This window comes from Oncorhynchus gorbuscha, linkage group LG02, assembly GCF_021184085.1.
Source record: "Oncorhynchus gorbuscha isolate QuinsamMale2020 ecotype Even-year linkage group LG02, OgorEven_v1.0, whole genome shotgun sequence".
NCBI lineage: Eukaryota > Metazoa > Chordata > Actinopteri > Salmoniformes > Salmonidae > Oncorhynchus > Oncorhynchus gorbuscha.
The window spans coordinates 82,205,925-82,226,499 of NC_060174.1; the positions used below are offsets into that span (position 1 = coordinate 82,205,925).

At 50.1% G+C, this 20,575-nt stretch overlaps 1 protein-coding gene across 3 annotated transcripts in view; it reads right to left on the reverse strand.

Moving 5' to 3' along the window:
- LOC124010952 (drebrin-like) overlaps positions 1-20,575 on the reverse strand; it is a 126,216-nt gene that overhangs the window by 17,050 nt on the left and 88,591 nt on the right. For 2 of the 3 annotated variants that reach the window (XM_046323791.1, XM_046323808.1), the window contains exons 2-8: positions 13,209-13,264; positions 11,349-11,461; positions 4,834-4,923; positions 2,115-2,264; positions 897-974; positions 262-413; positions 117-174 (exon numbers count right to left, since the gene is read on the reverse strand). In XM_046323791.1, the coding sequence (XP_046179747.1) occupies positions 117-174; positions 262-413; positions 897-974; positions 2,115-2,264; positions 4,834-4,923; positions 11,349-11,461; positions 13,209-13,264 (697 nt within the window). The remainder of the gene's footprint in view (positions 1-116; positions 175-261; positions 414-896; positions 975-2,114; positions 2,265-4,833; positions 4,924-11,348; positions 11,462-13,208; positions 13,265-20,575) is intronic. The other variant, XM_046323799.1, reaches the window with a different exon arrangement.

The window sequence follows — 20,575 nt, forward strand, 5'->3', positions numbered from 1 at the left end:
CCACACACACACACACACACACACACACAGACACAGACACAGACACAGACACAGACACAGACACAGACACAGACACAGACACAGACACAGACACAGACACAGACACACACACTTACTACGAGGGGCTGGTTCCGTGTCCTCTCTTTGGCCTCCTCTTCCTCCTGTATCTTCTTTCTGCTCCACACACACAGAGTTACCACATGGACCAAGCACCAGAGTTTCCGTGATACAACACACTACCCATAAGTCACTGCGGCCCACCTGTGTTCCTCGATCTGCCTCTCCCTCTCGCGGTACCTCTTCTCTCTATCCTCCTGCTCTTTCCTTTCCAGCTCCATCCTCTCCTCCTCGAAGCGTTGCCTCTCCTCCGCAACCTTCTTCCTCTCCTCCTCCTTTCTCAACTCTTCCTCACGCTGGTACACACAAAAGACAGAAATATATTTCAACATTTGTTCAATACTTCAATAACCAATTTGTCACAACATAAAACATCAATGACTAAAATGAGAAACAGAACATTTGGTCCTTCTATTGAGCAAAATCAACACAAACTAACATGTAAAGGGCAAAGCCGCCCGCTCACAATGATTCAAATTCAAATAACCTCAAGGACAGAGAGCAATGGATGTCATATCTCATTTGAGTCTGTCTCATTGGCTTGTGGCGTTGCTTCTGGAAGACGGGGGACATTTTTTGACTTTGTTTAGATCCTACTCCTACACACTCCAATTGAAACCACTATTCATGCTATCATTCCTAGTCTGAGGAGAAGGTAGAGAAAACAGATAACAGTGCTGCTCTTCCTGTCTCCAGAGTCCTTGTCCCAGTCACACCCCCCGCCCTCCATCACTTCTTTCCTCCCTCCTGACGTTAGCGGGAATCATGTTCATTCCTACCTTGGCTTGTTCCCAGAATTCCTCTCTATTGATCTTCTTCATCTCAATCTCTGCGTTGGTTTTGGTGTACACGGTGCCCTGGACATCCGCCCAATAGGGAGAGAGGAAAGGAGAGAGGAGAGAGGAAGGGGAAGTGGTTGGTTACAACCATTAGTCAAAGAACCATGGCACACACACACACACACACACACACACACAGCTCAGGGTCAGCGTCTGCTATAGTACAATTACTGTGCCCTCCAAATCCTATCGCACCACACCACCCGTAACCAACAGGGTCAGACTAGACATATAGTGTCATATTTCTGTTCGACACACAATTACCGTATCACTTATTGTGCACCATTGCCTGGATATGATTTATATGGAGTTATATAACTTTAACTTCTATATTATGAACAGCTTGTACTTGAACCCTTTAGGTGCGGGCCTTAAAGATAGATATTATCCACAAGGTAGCCTGTTCAAAAGTGCCAGTGTGACATTGTAAAACCCTGTGACGCAATACATTTTGTTAGTTTGTTAATCTACAGTATATATCATTCTTTAAACTCAAGGAATTTACCTCAGCTTAATGCCGCCATGTTTTGGTAGCACTGTAGACTGTAGACACTGTAGACGATCCATCAGAATGTAATGTACCTTTAGCGCAGCGGCTAGCCTAACGTCCTGGTTCAGTTGTGTCCAGATACGCAGAGAGAGAATGAGGAAGGAGCCTGCTAGCTGTTCAGCTGAGAGACTCATTTCTTATGGACCATCTGATACATAGTAAGGCCCATTGTTGAAGTTCCTAAACATTAACAATGCCTCGCTCTCAGAGGGCCTCTCCAACGCTCTCTCTCTTTATCTCTCTCCCCCTCTCTCCCCCTCTCCCTTTATCTCTGTCTCTCTCTCCCTCTGTCGTCTCTCTCTCCCTCTCTCTCCTCTAAAACACTCTAAAACACTAACATGACTGTGGCCTTGTGTCACACTAATAGAGAGCTCTTTCACAGACTACTTGTTTTGACCTATGTCGTAACACCCCCTCCTCTCCTGCCAGGCTCCATCTCGCTGTCCCTTTAACCTCTCTCTCAAGGCATCTCTCTATCCCTCCACCTCCCTCTCCGTCATTGTATCGCTTCTCTGGTTCCTTCCAATCCCCTCTCTCCAGCTCACCCCCTCCACCTCACACCCCCTCCATCTCTTCCACCCCTCCCCCATCTGCCCCCTCTCTCTTACCACTCCATCCTCTCCATTCTCCTCCTCTCTGGTTCTCAGCCGGCTGAGGACGGGGCTGGCTACCGAAGCCATCCCATTTGTCAGTCTCTGTCCAATGGCAGATGGTTCGATGTCCTCCATGGTGCTGGCGTTGATGATGACGTTGACTCCCTGCGGGCAAAAAAGCACCTTCAATGGAAGTATACCTTTCCCCTTTAAATGGCTTGTGTGAGATGGTATCCCACGGTAAAAGGAGCAGGCTCTCAGAGGTTATGTGGAGGTTATATTTGTGTCAGACTGCAGGGCACATGGAGCACAAGCCTCCTCAGACTACTTTTGATTGGGGCAATGTGCACACACATCACTCACTAGCTTTAGACCCACAGAACACATGGCTGGAAAGAGAAAAGTGGTTATGTCATGTTCAGAGAGGAGGGAGGAAGGAAGGAGAGAGAGAGAGAGAGAGGGAAGGAAGGAAGAGAGAGGGAGGGGAAGGAAGAGAGAGAGGGAGAGGAAGGAAGAGAGAGAGAGAGGGACAGGAAGGAAGATAATAATAATAATATGCCATTTAGCAGACACTTTTATCCAAAGCGACTTACAGTCATGTGTGCATACATTCTAGGTATGGGTGGTCCCGGGAATCGAACCCACTACCCTGGCGTTACAAGCGCCATGCTCTACCAACTGAGCTACAGAAGGAGCAGAGAGAGAGAGGGACAGGAAGGAAGAGAGAGGGAGGGGAAGGAAGAGAGAGAGGGACAGGAGGGAGAGAGAGAGAGGGACAGGAAGGAAGAGAGAGGGAGGGGAAGGAAGAGAGAGAGGGAGAGGAAGGAAGAGAGAGAGAGGGAGAGGAAGGAAGAGAGAGAGAGAGGGACAGGAAGGAAGAGAGAGGGAGGGGAAGGAAGAGAGAGAGGGAGAGGAAGGAAGAGAGAGAGAGCGACAGGAAGGAAGAGAGAGAGGGACAGGAAGGAAGAGAGAGAGAGGGGGACAGGAAGGAAGAGAGAGAGGGAGAGGAAGGAAGAGAGAGAGGGAGGGGAAGGAAGGAAGAGAGAGAGGGAGAGGAAGGAAGAGAGAGGGACAGGAAGAAGAGAGAGAGGGACAGGAAGGAAGAGAGAGAGGGACATGAAGGAAGAGAGAGAGAGGGGGACAGGAAAGAAGAGAGAGAGGGAGAGGAAGGAAGAGAGAGAGGGAGGGGAAGGAAGGAAGAGAGAGAGGGAGAGGAAGGAAGAGAGAGAGGGACATGAAGAAGAGAGAGAGGGACAGGAAGGAAGAGAGAGAGGGACAGGAAGGAAGAGAGAGGGACAGGGAGGAAGAGAGAGGGACAGACAGATGTCCTAAAGGGATGCGAGAGAGAGAGAAAGAGAGAGAAAGAGAAACAGAAAGAGAAAGAGAGAGAGAGAGAGAAAAATAGAGAGAGAGAGGGAGAAAGAGAGAAAGAGAGAGATAGAGAGAGGGAAAGACAGAGAGAGAGAAAGAAGAGAGAGCGAGAAAGAGAGAGAGAGAGAGAGAGAGAGAGAGAGAGAGAGAGAGAGAGAGAGAGAGAGAGAGAGAGAGAGAGAGAGAGAGAGAGAGAGAGAGAGAGAGAGAGAGAGAGAGAGAGAGAGAGAGAGAGAGAGAGAAAGAGAAGAGAGAGAGAGAGAGAGAGAGAGAGAGAGAGAGAGAGAGAGAGAGAGAGAGAGAGAGAGAGAGAGAGAGAGAGAGAGGGAGAGAGAGATAGAGAGAGAGAGAGAAGAGAGAGAGAGAGAGAGAGAGAGAGAGAGAGAGAGAGAGAGAGACCTGACAGGTGTCTGCAACTTCCAGCTCGATAGAGTATTTTCAACCAGCTAACCCCACATTAAATACAAGGCCAGAGCCGACAGTGTGAGCAAGCAGATCAGTCAGAATGGCCAGTGAAAAGAGCTGTTATGGAGAAGTTGCTTGACACTTCACATCAATTGACTGAAGGAATCTGTCTAGAGATTCCTTAAGCTCCATGGCCTTCACAGTCAGGAGAAAAACTCTCTCTCTCTCAAACACACACACCCACCCCACACATACACACACATTCAGGAGATATCATAGATAAAAGGCAGAGAGGATTTCTATTCAGCTTGCAACTACTGCCAAGCGCCTTGCTCACAATAACCATAGAGAGTGCTGTGTTAGTCATACATACATATACACAAGTGCATGCACACACACACAGACACACTACAGTACAGACACAGACACACTACAGACACAGACACTGTGCATCATCAGCTGACTGCCAGGTACTGTACGCAGGCATGCACACACACACTATCTCTACTGACCCTGTGGGCAGATCATTGGAATCACTCCTATACCCTTGAGACCACTGAGAAGAATCTCAATAGGAAGCTAGAAGCTAATGGCCCTATGTATGCTGCTCTGGTTTGGCTGGTGGAGGACAATACTGAGTCTTTCACACTAGGTTTTAGATCCACCATGTCACCCAGATGAATCACTGAAAAACCCTGAATGACAATCTGGGCCAATATTCATGAAACCTCTCAGAGTAGGGAATCAGTTTGTCTTTTTAGATCCGAATGAATAAGATAATGGACAGAGGGGAACTGATCAGAGATCAGCACTCTTACTCTGAGATACATTAAAAATACGGGCCCAGAAGGGCAGATAGCATTCATCAGACAACATCAAATATGTTTTAATTAAGCTAGTCATCCAGGCTAGTTTTAATAAACAGTTTCAAAAGTCTTAGAGTAGCAGTTGGGTTTACCTCAGTGAGACTGACCTGGAAAAACTCTGCAATGTTAGCCACATGGCTGGCACACTGACACTTCCTGGCATCAGGCACATCCTCACCAACCTGGGAGAGGAGAGAGGGAGAGGAGAGAGGGAGTGGAGGGAGAGGAGAGAGGGACAGGGGGAGAGGGAGAAAGAGAGGGAGTGGAGGAGAGAGAGGAGACAGGGAGATGAGAGGGGGAGTGGGGGGAGGGAGAGAGGGAGAGGAGAGAGGGAGTGGAGGAGAGAGGAGAGAGGGACAGGGGAGAGGGAGAAAGAGAGGGAGTGGAGGAGAGAGAGGAGAGAGAGGAGGCAGAGGGAGATGAGAGGGGAGTGGGGGGAGGGAGAGAGGGAGAGGAGAGAGGGAGAGGGGGAGAGGATAGGGAGAAAGAGAGGGAGAGGGGGAGTGGAGGAGGGAGAGGAGACAGAGGGAGACGAGAGGGGGAGTGGGGGAGGGAGAGGAGACAGAGAGAGAAGAGAGGGAGACGAGAGGGGGAGTGGGGGGAGAGAGAAGAGAGAGGGAGAGAGAGTTCGAGAAGAGGGAGGGAGGAGACAGGGTTAGAGCTCCTGTGTGTTTCCGACTTCAACAATACAGTAGTAGTGTCATCATCACCGTCGACATCATCATCATCAATCAAAGTAACCACATTGAAAGGACTGGATGTGCTCTTTGTATTCTATTCAAAATGTTGTCTTTGTGTCCAGTTTAACAGTAGTAATTATGAGTGAATGAAGCATTGTGTCTCAACAGGAACATTCCTGGTAGCATTACATGACCATAACCTATTCAAAACAACACAATGGCCACTGAATACATTAAAGGAATAGTGGAATACTAATCAACCATAAAAACACATGGCTACTGAACTGGTACACCAATTCCAGGGCCATTCACCTCCTAGTTAATAACACATCTCTGGAGAACTTTTGTATTGAATCACATTAGAACTTATAATGAGGACCACAGGAAACTTAGATTTTCTGTTTTATTTTTAAGAGGGGAGTTGATGGGTGACTGCAGTGCCTGAGATTTACAATACATCCAAAATGGAGATTTATAATAATGGACAAGAGACCCAAAATCTCACTCTAGAGCCATCCTAAACTGTGACAGAGACCAGTCGCCAGAGGGGATGTCTGGGCCTGTCACAAATACAGACACAGTAAGCCCAGTAGACTGTCTCAGACTGCCTGAGTTTCACTGGGCTGAATGGACACACACTGACAGGAGAGACGGGGGGCTGAGTGGACACACACTGACATGAGGGAGGGAGGGCTGAGTGGACACACACTGACAGGAGAGACGGAGGGCTGAGTGGACACACACTGACAAGAGAGACGGAGGGCTGAGTGGACACACTGACAGGAGGGAGAGGGAGGGCTGAGTGGACACACACTGACAGGAGAGACGGAGGGCTGAGTGGACACACACTGACAGGAGAGACGGAGGGCTGAGTGGACACACACTGACAGGAGGGAGGGAGGGCTGAGTGGACACACACTGACAGGAGGGAGGGAGGGCTGAGTGGACACACACTGACAGGAGATACAGAGGGCTGAGTGGACACACTGACAGGAGAGACGGAGGGCTGAGTGGACACACACTGGCAGGAGAGACGGAGGGCTGAATGGACACACTGACAGGAGGGAGAGGGAGGGCTGAATGGACACACTGACAGGAGGGAGAGGGAGGGCTGAATGAACACACTGACAGGAGGGAGGGAGGGCTCAATGGACACACTGACAGGAGGGAGAGGGAGGGCTGAATGGACACACTGACAGGAGGGAGAGGGAGGGCTGAATGGACACACTGACAGGAGGGAGAGGGAGGGCTGAATGGACACACTGACAGGAGGGAGAGGGAGGGCTGAATGGACACACTGACAGGAGGGAGAGGGAGGGCTGAATGGACACACTGACAGGAGGGAGGGAGGGCTGAATGGACACACTGACAGGAGGGAGAGGGAGGGCTGAATGGACACACTGACATGAGGGAGGGAGGGCTGAGTGGACAAACACTGACAGGAGAGACAGAGGGCTGAGTGGACACACACTGACAGGAGAGACAGAGGGCTGAGTGGACACACACTGACAGGAGAGACGGAGGGCTGAGTGGACACACACTGACAGAAGGGAGGGAGGGCTGAGTGGACACACTGACAGGAGAGATGGAGGGCTGAGTGGACACACTGACAGGAGAGACGGAGGGCTGAGTGGACACACACTGACAGGAGAGACGGAGGGCTGAGTGGACACACTGACAGGAGGGAGGGAGGGCTGAGTGGACACACACTGACAGGAGGGAGGGAGGGCTGAATGGACACACACTGACAGAAGGGAGGGAGGGCTGAGTGGACACACACTGACAGGAGGGAGGGAGGGCTGAGTGGACACACACTGACAGGAGAGACGGAGGGCTGAGTGGACACACTGACAGGAGGGAGGGAGGGCTGAGTGGACACACACTGACAGGAGGGAGGGAGGGCTGAGTGGACACACACTGACAGGAGGGAGGGAGGGCTGAGTGGACACACACTGACAGGAGGGAGGGAGGGCTGAGTGGACACACACTGACAGGAGGGAGGGAGGGCTGAGTGGACACACACTGACAGGAGAGACGGAGGACTGAGTGGACACACACTGACAGGAGGGAGGGAGGACTGAATGGACACACACTGACAGAAGGGAGGGAGGGCTGAGTGGACACACACTGACAGGAGGGAGGGAGGGCTGAGTGGACACACACTGACAGGAGAGACGGAGGGCTGAGTGGACACACTGACAGGAGGGAGGGAGGGCTGAGTGGACACACACTGACAGGAGGGAGGGAGGGCTGAGTGGACACACACTGACAGGAGGGAGGGAGGGCTGAGTGGACACACACTGACAGGAGGGAGGGAGGGCTGAGTGGACACACACTGACAGGAGGGAGGGAGGGCTGAATGGACACACACTGACAGGAGAGACGGAGGACTGAGTGGACACACACTGACAGGAGGGAGGGAGGACTGAATGGACACACACTGAGAGAAGGGAGGGAGGGCTGAGTGGACACACACTGACAGGAGGGAGGGAGGGCTGAATGGACACACTGACAGAAGGGAGGGAGGGCTGAATGGACACACTGACAGAAGGGAGGGAGGGCTGAGTGGACACACACTGACAGGAGAGACGGAGGGCTGAGTGGACACACACTGACAGGAGAGACGGAGGGCTGAGTGGACACACACTGACAGGAGAGACGGAGGACTGAGTGGACACACTGACAGAAGGGAGGGAGGGCTGAGTGGACACACACTGACAGGAGAGACGGAGGGCTGAGTGGACACACACTGACAGGAGAGACGGAGGACTGAGTGGACACACACTGACAGGAGAGACGGAGGACTGAGTGGACACACACTGACAGGAGAGACGGAGGACTGAGTGGACACACACTGACAGGAGGGACGGAGGGCTGAGTGGACACACACTGACAGGAGAGACGGAGGGCTGAGTGGACACACACTGACAGGAGAGACGGAGGACTGAGTGGACACACTGACAGAAGGGAGGGAGGGCTGAGTGGACACACACTGACAGGAGAGACGGAGGGCTGAGTGGACACACACTGACAGGAGAGACGGAGGGCTGAGTGGACACACACTGACAGGAGAGACGGAGGACTGAGTGGACACACTGACAGAAGGGAGGGAGGGCTGAGTGGACACACACTGACAGGAGAGACGGAGGGCTGAGTGGACACACACTGACAGGAGAGACGGAGGACTGAGTGGACACACTGACAGAAGGGAGGGAGGGCTGAGTGGACACACACTGACAGGAGAGACGGAGGGCTGAGTGGACACACACTGACAGGAGAGACGGAGGACTGAGTGGACACACTGACAGAAGGGAGGGAGGGCTGAGTGGACACACACTGACAGGAGAGACGGAGGGCTGAGTGGACACACACTGACAGGAGAGACGGAGGACTGAGTGGACACACTGACAGAAGGGAGGGAGGGCTGAGTGGACACACACTGACAGGAGAGACGGAGGACTGAGTGGACACACTGACAGGAGAGACGGAGGGCTGAGTGGACACACTGACAGGAGGGAGGGAGGGCTGAGTGGACACACACTGACAGGAGGGAGGGAGGGCTGAATGGACACACTGACAGGAGAGACGGAGGGCTGAGTGGACACACTGACAGCAGAGACGGAGGGCTGAGTGGACACACTGACAGGAGGGAGGGAGGGCTGAGTGGACACACACTGACAGGAGGGAGGGAGGGCTGAGTGGACACACACTGACAGGAGAGACGGAGGGCTGAGTGGACACACACTGACATGAGGGAGGGAGGGCTGAGTGGACACACACTGACAGGAGAGACGGAGGACTGAGTGGACACACACTGACAGGAGAGACGGAGGGCTGAGTGGACACACACTGACAGGAGAGACGGAGGGCTGAGTGGACACACACTGACAGGAGAGACGGAGGACTGAGTGGACACACACTGACAGGAGAGACGGAGGACTGAGTGGACACACACTGACAGGAGAGACGGAGGACTGAGTGGACACACACTGACAGGAGAGACGGAGGACTGAGTGGACACACACTGACAGGAGAGACGGAGGGCTGAGTGGACACACACTGACAGGAGAGACGGAGGGCTGAGTGGACACACACTGACAGGAGAGACGGAGGACTGAGTGGACACACTGACAGAAGGGAGGGAGGGCTGAGTGGACACACACTGACAGGAGAGACGGAGGGCTGAGTGGACACACACTGACAGGAGAGACGGAGGGCTGAGTGGACACACACTGACAGGAGAGACGGAGGACTGAGTGGACACACTGACAGAAGGGAGGGAGGGCTGAGTGGACACACACTGACAGGAGAGACGGAGGGCTGAGTGGACACACACTGACAGGAGAGACGGAGGACTGAGTGGACACACTGACAGAAGGGAGGGAGGGCTGAGTGGACACACACTGACAGGAGAGACGGAGGGCTGAGTGGACACACACTGACAGGAGAGACGGAGGACTGAGTGGACACACTGACAGAAGGGAGGGAGGGCTGAGTGGACACACACTGACAGGAGAGACGGAGGGCTGAGTGGACACACACTGACAGGAGAGACGGAGGACTGAGTGGACACACTGACAGAAGGGAGGGAGGGCTGAGTGGACACACACTGACAGGAGAGACGGAGGACTGAGTGGACACACTGACAGGAGAGATGGAGGGCTGAGTGGACACACACTGACAGCAGAGACGGAGGGCTGAGTGGACACACTGACAGGAGGGAGGGAGGGCTGAGTGGACACACACTGACAGGAGAGACGGAGGGCTGAGTGGACACACACTGACAAGAGAGACGGAGGGCTGAGTGGACACACTGACAGGAGGGAGAGGGAGGGCTGAGTGGACACACACTGACAGGAGAGACGGAGGGCTGAGTGGACACACACTGACAGGAGAGACGGAGGGCTGAGTGGACACACACTGACAGGAGGGAGGGAGGGCTGAGTGGACACACACTGACAGGAGGGAGGGAGGGCTGAGTGGACACACACTGACAGGAGATACGGAGGGCTGAGTGGACACACTGACAGGAGAGACGGAGGGCTGAGTGGACACACACTGACAGGAGAGACGGAGGGCTGAGTGGACACACACTGGCAGGAGAGACGGAGGGCTGAATGGACACACTGACAGGAGGGAGAGGGAGGGCTGAATGGACACACAGACAGGAGGGAGAGGGAGGGCTGAATGGACACACTGACAGGAGGGAGAGGGAGGGCTGAATGAACACACTGACAGGAGGGAGGGAGGGCTGAATGGACACACTGACAGGAGGGAGAGGGAGGGCTGAATGGACACACTGACAGGAGGGAGAGGGAGGGCTGAATGGACACACTGACAGGAGGGAGAGGGAGGGCTGAATGGACACACTGACAGGAGGGAGAGGGAGGGCTGAATGGACACACTGACAGGAGGGAGAGGGAGGGCTGAATGGACACACTGACAGGAGGGAGGGAGGGCTGAATGGACACACTGACAGGAGGGAGAGGGAGGGCTGAATGGACACACTGACAGGAGGGAGGGAGGGCTGAATGGACACACTGACAGGAGGGAGGGAGGGCTGAATGGACACACTGACAGGAGGGAGGGAGGGCTGAATGGACACATGCATATAGTTTACCTATAGAGTCATACAGACGTTGTTACACATGTACAGTACACACACATTTGTAGACCTACATTAACTGTACTAACACACACATTTATAGACATACATATACTGTACTAACACACACATGCACACCTATGCACACACACACACACACACACACACACACACACACACACACACACACACACACACACACACACACACACACACACACACACACACACACACACACACACACACACACACACACACACACACACACACACACACACACACACACACACACACACACACACACACACACACACAGTCTCACCCAGTTGATGAGGACGTAGCGCGGCAGTGCGGCCGTGGGCTCCTTCAGGCTGCAGAAGCCGTACATGACCCGGCCATTATCGAAGGTCACTGTGATCTCTGGTAGACCTCCAGCTAGAGGAGAAGGGGAGGAGGAGAGAGAGGAGGGGTAAGGAGAGTAGGAGGAAGATGAGGAGAGGGAGAGGAGGGTGGAATAGGATGAGGGAGAAAAAACTGATGAGAAGAATGAGAGATAGTGTTTACAGAAAAACACATCACTACCATCTCAAGGCTGATCTGACCATTCACACTGACACAGTCTATGTCCTCCCCCACATTATGTGGCCCAGTGCTCTTCAGCGACTCACAGTTCAATGCTCCTACGGTATTTTGTTCCAGGTACAAACTAGCCTGGTGGAACCAGCCAGGTTGTATGATAGTTCACTTTCTATTTCACCTTTTATTTATCTAGGCAAGTCAGTTAAGAACAAATTCTTATTTTCAATGACCGCCTAGGTTTAACTGCCTGTTCAGGGGCAGAACGACAGATTTGTACCTTGTCAGCTCGGGGTTTGAACTTGCAACCTCCCGGTTACTAGCCCAACGCACTAACCACTAGGCTACCCTGCCGCCCCATAAGCAGCTCTCTGCCCTATATGATCCTTACCGCTACCATCCAATATAATCATTCAATAGCTTGATATTGATAGTTCTGACTGGTTGGTGGGCTGATGCATTTCCTTCATGACTTACACTGAGGAGAGCTGCAGTCTGGTAGCATTGAAAATAGGCAACTTCCAATGAGCTGTTGTCAACTGTAACAATGAGCTGTTGTCAACTGTAACAATGAGCTGTTGTCAACTGTAACAATGAGCTGTTGTCAACTGTAACAATGAGCTGTTGAAACATTCAAATCTCTTCGATGGTAAATGTATTGAGATGGAGAGACCGCTGACTGTGGTTGGGTCAAGTAGGATGGGGACTAGAGTGCAGACACATAAACACAGACTTGCGTCCTAAACAGGGTCATGATGAGCCCTGAGACAGACGCCCACACTCACACCTGACTGCTCCAACGCAAGTGAACAGAGCTGACACCAATGCCATCACACACTCACAAACACACTCCAAACCCCATCTGTCCAATCAGAGTCAGGTCTCAATGGTCCAGCCCGTCCACTCCACCTACTCTACACCAATAGGATGACTGATAGGTCTGCCTTACCACAATCATATGCATGGCAATAAATCATGCTTCGTGTGTGGGATGCTGTGTATCCCAGAGCTTTCCCAGGTTCCAACCCTCCACTAATAGTGTATCTCACAAGACCAGGCCAAGCTGGTCTCCCAGACATGATTAACAGAGCAGTGTGAGGAGCAGCATGCACTTCTATGAGATATGGATCACTGTTATTAACAGGCATAATAATCAACTTTGCGTAGCCGTTTAGAGGGTTGGACCTGCAACCGATAGATCACTGGTTTAAATCCTCGAGCCGACTAGGTAAAACAACGTAACCCCAATCGCTCCTGTAAATGACTTAATGACTAAAATGTCAAATGGACAAAAATGTAATAATGATTATGCCGTCCTAATGGGATAGGTAGCGTCTCAACAAAACATGATTTCCTTTTCATGTGATTGTTAACACCGACAACAATGGCTGGCTGTCACCTTCAATGGAGGCCTCAAAGCTAGTGAGTATGCCCCTCTGCTGAGACATTTCCCCCCCAGACAAACAGTCATTATTAGTCCGCTGCAGGCTCTTTACCCTCATCTCCATACATGTTATCAATGCAAGAGGCACAGAGAGTACAGTGGAAACAAATCAACCAGAACAACCATCAATCATCTTCAGATCTCATGGTGGAGTTCGCTTACCTCCTGATGATGCCAGAGTCAAATCATTGCTGTTGCCCTCATATGAGAACAAGGCCCTGCATGAGAGAAACACACAGAGAGAGAGAGAGAGAGAGAGAGAGAGAGAGAGAGAGAGAGAGACCGTCAGACTTTTAGACTCCAGAACAACACCGCATCCAAGCAGAACAGCCATACTGTCTTTCACCAGAACTTTCTCCAGTATGATTCTATTTTACATTCATACAGTGGTAACTATATGAACAAGGGGAGGAAGGGGGAGAGGGTACGGGTTGGAACACACTCCACTCAAGGCCAATACTCTACACACCAGTTCACGGGTGCTTTTAGTCCTGAGGAGTGGATAGGAGAGAGAATGGCATCATCTATTCACTTAGCTGTGTAAGAAGGTAATGCCTTGAGCGATTAACTAGCTTTAGAAAAAAATCAAATTTCAATTAATTCTGCTGGTTTTACGGCATTAGATAGAAAGGTACTCAGGCTAAACTGCCGGTTTTATTGTTCCCATTCTGAAGACAATGAGAGGAGATAGAGACATATAATTATTATCTGAATAGAGCAATGCAGTGAGACTCTATTACCCAGAATTCTACACACAGACAGAGAGAGACAGAGAGACTCTAGTAATAATACACACACGTACACACACAGGCAAGGGGTGAATGAAGGAGAGTGGGATTACTGTATGCCAGCAAGGCAGGAACAGACATCCTACATTTCCAAATGAATCTGGTTGACCTTCCTCTATAATGTACTGTAGTGTCTGTTCAGCCAGCCATGAGGCTTCTATCAGAAGGACTGGCTAATCCCTCTCTGTTTCTCTTCATCCCCTCATCCCTTTGTGTCTCGAATCTCCTTCCCTCTCACTCCCTCCTTCCCTCACACTCCCTCATTCCCTCTCATTCCCTCCTTCCCTCTCATTCCCTCCCTCCTTCCCTCTCATTCCCTCCCTCCTTCCCTCTCACTCCCTCCCTCCTTCCCTCACTCCCTCCTTCCCTCTCACTCCCTCCCTCCTTCCCTCTCACTCCCTCCCTCCTTCCCTCTCACTCCCTCCCTCCTTCCCTCTCACTCTCTCCTTCCCTCTCTCCCTTCTTCCCTCTCACTCCCTCCTTCCCTCTCACTCTCTCCTTCACTCCCTCCCTCCTTCCCTCCCTCCTTCCCTCTCTCTCCCTCCTTCCCTCTCACTCTCTCCCTCCCTCCTTCCCTCCCTCCCTCCTTCCCTCTCTCTCCCTCCTTCCCTCTCACTCTCTCCTTCCCTCTCACTCTCTCCTTCACTCCCTCCCTCCTTCCCTCCCTCCTTCCCTCTCTCTCCCTCCTTCCCTCTCACTCCCTCCTTCCCTCTTACTCCCTCCTTCCATCTCACTCTCTCCTTCCCTCTCTCCCTCCTTCCCTCTCACTCCCTCCTTCCCTCACTCCCTCCTTCCCTCACTCCCTACTTCCCTCTCACTCCCTCCTTCCCTCTCACTCCCTCCTTCACTCTCACTCCCTCCCTCCTTCCCTCACTCCCTCCTTCCCTCAATCCCTCACTCCCTACTTCCCTCTCTCCCTCCTTCCCTCCTTCCCTCTCTCCCTCCTTCCCTCTCTCCCTCCTTCCCTCTCTCCCTCCTTCCCTCCTTCCCTCTCTCCCTCCTTCCCTCCTTCCCTCCTTCCCTCCTTCCCTCCTTCCCTCTCTCCCTCCTTCCCTCCTTCCCTCTCTCCCTCCTTCCCTCCTTCCCTCACTCCCTCCTTCCCTCCTTCCCTCTCTCCCTCGGTCTCCAAGTGTATAGGTCTGCAAGGCCTTAATGGTCCTGTCTCTCAGACCAGCTGTCCTTTCTCTCCTCGTCTCTGCAGGGTTCTCTCTCTCTCTCTCTCTCTTTCTCAATTGGGAAACATATGGTAACATTACCAAAGTGATTGAAATAAATAATAAACAAAAGTGAAATAAAAAATAAAAATGAACGGTAAACATTACAATCACAGAAGTTCCAAAAGAATAAAAACATTTCAAATGTCATATTACAGTATATCACAAAAGTGAGTACACCCCTCACATTTTTGTAAATATTTGAGTATATCTTTTCATGTGACAACACTGAAGAAATGACACTTTGCTACAATGTAAAGTAGTGAGTGTACAGCTTGTATAACAGTGTAAATTTGCTGTCCCCTCAAAATAACTCAACACATAGCCATTAATGTCTAAACCGCTGGCAACAAAAGTGAGTACACCCCTAAGTGAAAATGTCAGATGCTAATTGGTATGTCGAATTTTCTGTTCCTTTTGATTGCCTAGAAGGCCCTTCTTGCCTTGTCTCTTAGCTCGTTCAAAGCTTTGTGGAAGTTACCTGTGGCGCTGATGTTTAGGCTGAGGCGTGTATAGTTTTTTGTGTGCTCTAGGGAAACGGTGTCGAGATGGAATATGTATTTATGGTCCTGGCGACTGGACCTTTTTTGGAACACCATTATTTTTGTCTTACTGAGATTTAACTTCCTCCCCCTACACTTTTCCCTCTTACATTATTGAAGCCATACAAGTACTGTTTAAGGATCACTTAAAGCCTGTTGTATTCAAGCCACCCTTCAGTCTCCTTACTTTGTAACAATTTCTGTCCCCAGAAGGTAGCTATAGCAGAGCAGGCCTCTCTGGCTGGCCTAACCCTCCCCATCCCCCTCTCCTCTCCCCACCCCAGCCCACCACACCCAGTAGCTCATCTACAGTCTGTCTGGGACACACCAGGGCCAATGAGCTGAGAAAAGACTGGGATGCAGGGTGACAATGGAGAGAGAGAGAAAATAAGAGAGATAATGAGAGAGAGAGAGAGAGAGAGAGAGAGAGAGAGAGAGAGAGAGAGAGAGGGGAAGAGTCAGAGAGAGAGAGAGAGTGTGGGGAGGAAGAAAGAGAAAGATAGGGGTGAAAGAGAAGGATAGACATGGCGAGAGAGAGAGAGAGAGAGAGAGAGAGAGAGAGAGAGAGAGAGAGAGAGAGAGAGAGAGAGAGAGAGAGAGAGAGAGAGAGAGAGAAATTGGAGGTAGAGAAACCGAGAGAGAGAATGTGTGAGCTAGTTCACGTGTAGAACTATAAATAATTCCCTTTAAAGCAGACTCCTTTTATTATTCATAAAAGACTGGCATGACCTAGAAACAGCTCTGCTCTGTGGAGCCTATGTCACTGGGCCTGGAGAGAGAGAGAGAGAGAGAGAGAGAGAGAGAGAGAGAGAGAGAGAGAGAGAGAGAGAGAGAGAGAGAGAGAGAGAGAGAGAGAGAGAGAGAGAGAGAGAGAGAGAGAGAGAGAGAGAGACTGCATGGGAGCTGGAGTGAGGGAGTGAGAGAACGCATGGGAGCTGGAGTGAGGGTGTGAGAGAATGCATTGGAGCTGGAGTGAGGGAGTGAGAGAATGCATGGGAGCTGGAGTGAGGGAGTGAGAGAACGCATGGGAGCTGGAGTGAGGGAGTGAGAGAACGCATGGGAGCTGGAGTGAGGGTGTGAGAGAATGCATGGGAGCTGGAGTGAGGGTGTGAGAGAACGCATGGGAGCTGGAGTGAGGGAGTGAGAGAATGCATGGGAGCTGGAGTGAGGGAGTGAGAGAACGCATGGGAGCTGGAGTGAGGGTGTGAGAGAACGCATGGGAGCTGGAGTGAGGGAGTGAGAGAAAGCATGGGAGCTGGAGTGAGGGAGTGAGAGAACGCATGGGAGCTGGAGTGAGAGAACGCATGGGAGCTGGAGTGAGGGAGTGAGAGAACGCATGGGAGCTGGAGTGAGGGTGTGAGAGAATGCAGGGGAGCGGGGGTGAGAGAATGCAGGGGAGCGGGGGTGAGAGAATGCAGGGGAGCGGGGGTGAGGGTGTGAGAGAATGCAGGGGAGAGGGGTGCGGGAGTGAGAGCGAGGGTGCTGGGGCCCTCCTCTATTGTCTCCCAGGGTGGGAAAGAGGGAATGAGCGGGCTGGGACTGAGAGTCCCTCACTATAGACTAATTACACTTCAATATCAGAGAGGAGGACTAAAAACAAGAAAACAAGACTCCAGGGGGGAGGGGGGGCAGTGAATGTGAGCAAGAAATATAAACAGAAAAAGGGATATGATGAAGATGGGGTAGAGACAGGAAATTAGAAACTAATAGAGAGGGTAGATAGAGAGCTGAAACACTGTGGAAAACCCAGCCTATTAGTGTGAGTCTCTCAGTCTCCTCTCTGCTAATAGTACTGTAGATGGAGGGAGAGTGATGGAGAGATGGAGCGAGAGATCAATGGTATCAGAGGAGAAGAAGAGAGGAGGACATACCAATAGGCCGTCAGCAGTCAAATAGATTTAATTCGAACCCCCCGCAACTCATTTCAGAACCATGTCATCGATGATCAAGACGACGCTCGCCCCCAGCACAAACAACTAATCTGATTGGCTCTCGGAGGGTCATGGTGTCCAATCAGGGCTGTTTGTCATGACAAAGCTCTTCCCTTCTAGGAAGGTGAGTCAGCATTTCCTAAACACCACCCGCAGCGGCCGGCAGAGACAAAATAATCCAATACAGACGCCACATCTTGCTTTAATAAAGGTTTCGTATGTTGAAAGCTGCTCTAATGTCCACACACAAAGCAATAGTGTGCCAGGTTGTTTTTCCCAAAACGAAGTCGGGTGGCTCAGCCCAAATACATGCACCTCCTGTCATGACTCTCCAGATCTGAAGTATCAGGTTACAGTGGGCCCGCTCTACAGCGCCCTCTCTCTCCCACAGAGGGGGAGAGGGGTGAAGTTGGCAGTTTTATGATGGTCCTAAATACCTTGTAGAAACTCTGCTTTATGGCTCTGCAGGTTGGAGAGGAAAGAAACCTTTTGTTACAAGGAGATTCCTGGCGTCTAAACTCCAACATCAAAAGGCTGGATAATGAAACAATATTTCTATAATCCAAACCTTTTTTTTTTTACCTTTATTTAACCAGGCAAGTCAGTTAAGAACAAATTCTTATTTTCAATGACGGCTAGGAACAGTGGGTTAAATGCCTGTTCAGGGGCAGAATGACAGCTTTGTACCTTGTCAGCTCGGAGATTTGAACTTGCAACCTTCCGGTTATTAGTCCAACGCTCTAACCACTAGGCCCCCCATTTGGAATAGTCCATGGTTATTTAAAGAATAACAATGTCCAACAGTTATTGTTTTGTGATATCATGAAGGACGGTATAACTAAATAACTGTACCTCTACAAATGTATACATCCCAGTTATCAGATTCACATTTAAATGTTGTGGAACTTATATGATTAAATATGAAACTATTTGTGAGAAAACGTAATGTGATGTTAGCCTTCGAAATGAGAGAATAGTTTTCCATATAACATCTTAACCAGTCAGTGACCACAACCACGTGAGCAGAGACATTATGTTGGTGTCATGGGATGCCACTTTTGCCAGAGTGCATTAGCATATTAACATATTACACCAAGCAGGCGGACGGTGTTGAACCGGACGTCACGAATGGCTAGAATCTACGAGACCAGAAAAACGTGGAGTGTGGCTGCACGTTGAAATGGTAGGAATTTAAATCTCTAGAGGCCAGTACATTGCCGGGTTGCTACGGTTGTGTAAAATGGTTCAAGCTCTATATTAGACCAATGTGACCGACAGAGTGAGCTGAAAGGTACGAAATGGTTAGAAACTATGAAACTCGGGAACATTCAGTCTGTAGCTGTTTAAGTACTTTTGTCTAGTAAACTCGACAGAGAACCACCGGGTGGTACTCTGAAAGATCCATTCTAACGAACACTTCCTCTGGAAGATTCGGTCGAACAGACACTCCGAGACAGAGAAGCTACAGCTACAAAGGACATGGTGACCTCTGTTGGACAACCAGAAACTTACACAACCAGAGACTTTCTGTCTAATTACTCCTCGTAGATGGGTCGAGTGTTGTCAACAGAGAGACAGCAAAGACATACAGACGTAAATATGCACACTGCAATTGTTTCGAATGAGCGGCCCTTCATGCGCATTTCCATGAGCATAGTTATCAGCTGTGTGTACGATAATGGAATTCCTTTGGCTTTACCTTTCCCTTTCTTTTGAATCCGCCAATTTGTGTTCAGGCCATCATATCGGTTTAGTCCACTAGGGACTTTTCATTGCATTGTGTAGTAATCAATGTGTAAACTATCCTGTTTGTGTGTTTATGTAATTTTGTGTGATTATTTAGTCAGTTAGTGAATAAATAATTAAGCCAATTTGTATATCGCTGATTCATCATTTATTCTAGGGTTTGTGCAGATATCCAAGAGTTTTGCGATATTCAGAATGAGACCGATAAGGTAAAAAATAATGAATGAATTGACTGTGACTGATGTAAGAGATATTTATATCTTTAGAGTTTAGTCGGGAGATAGTAACTCGTTAAATAACTTTTCCCGTGGTGCCCCAGATTACTATTTAATTCATTGTTATATGATTAATTTAATCACGTAATGATTGAACGTGGTATGTAATTATTTTATAAAATAACAGTCAAACACATTAATGATAGTCACGACGCGACACTCCCATTGGTGACAGATGGGTCAGAAGATGGGACATATAGGTGGAGGAGTTCTAACTGTGTGGCTGACTAGCACTGGCTCAGCGAGTTCATATCCTTATGGATGGGGAGGAATTTTGAGATTGGAACTCTGATTGTGTGTATTTAACAGGTTGACTCCAGGGGCACCTCAGCTGTCAATCACAGTGAGTGGGTCTCTATGGGAGGGCTTTACATGTACAGTTGAAGTCGGAAGTTTACATTCACTTAGGTTGGAGTCATTAAAACTCATTTTTCAACCACTCCACAAATTTCTTGTTAACAAACTATAGTTTTGGCAAGTCGGTTAGGACATGACACAAGTAATTTTTCCAACAATTGTTTACAGACAGATTATTTAACTTAGAATTCACTGTATCACAATTCCAGTGGGTCAGAAGTTTACATACACTAAGTTGACTGTGCCTTTAAACAACTTGGAAAATTCCAGAAAATAATGTCATGGCTTTAGAAGCTTCTGATGGGCTAATTGACATCATTTGAGTCAATTGGAGGTGTAGCTGTGGATGTATTTCAAGGCCGACCTTCAAACCCAATGCCTCTTTGCTTGACATAATGGGAAAATCAAAAGAAATCAGCCAAGACCTCAGAAAAAAAAATGTAGACCTCCACAAGTCTGGTTCATCCTTGGGAGCAATTTCCAAATGGCTGAAGGTACCATGTTCATCTGTACAAACAATAACACGCAAGTATAAACACCATGGGACCACGCAGCTGTCATACCGCTCAGGAAGGAGACGCGTTCTGTCTTCTAGAGATGAATGTACTTTGGTGCGAAAAGTGCAAATCAATCCCTGAACAACAGCAAAGGACCTTGTGAAGATGCTGGAGGAAAC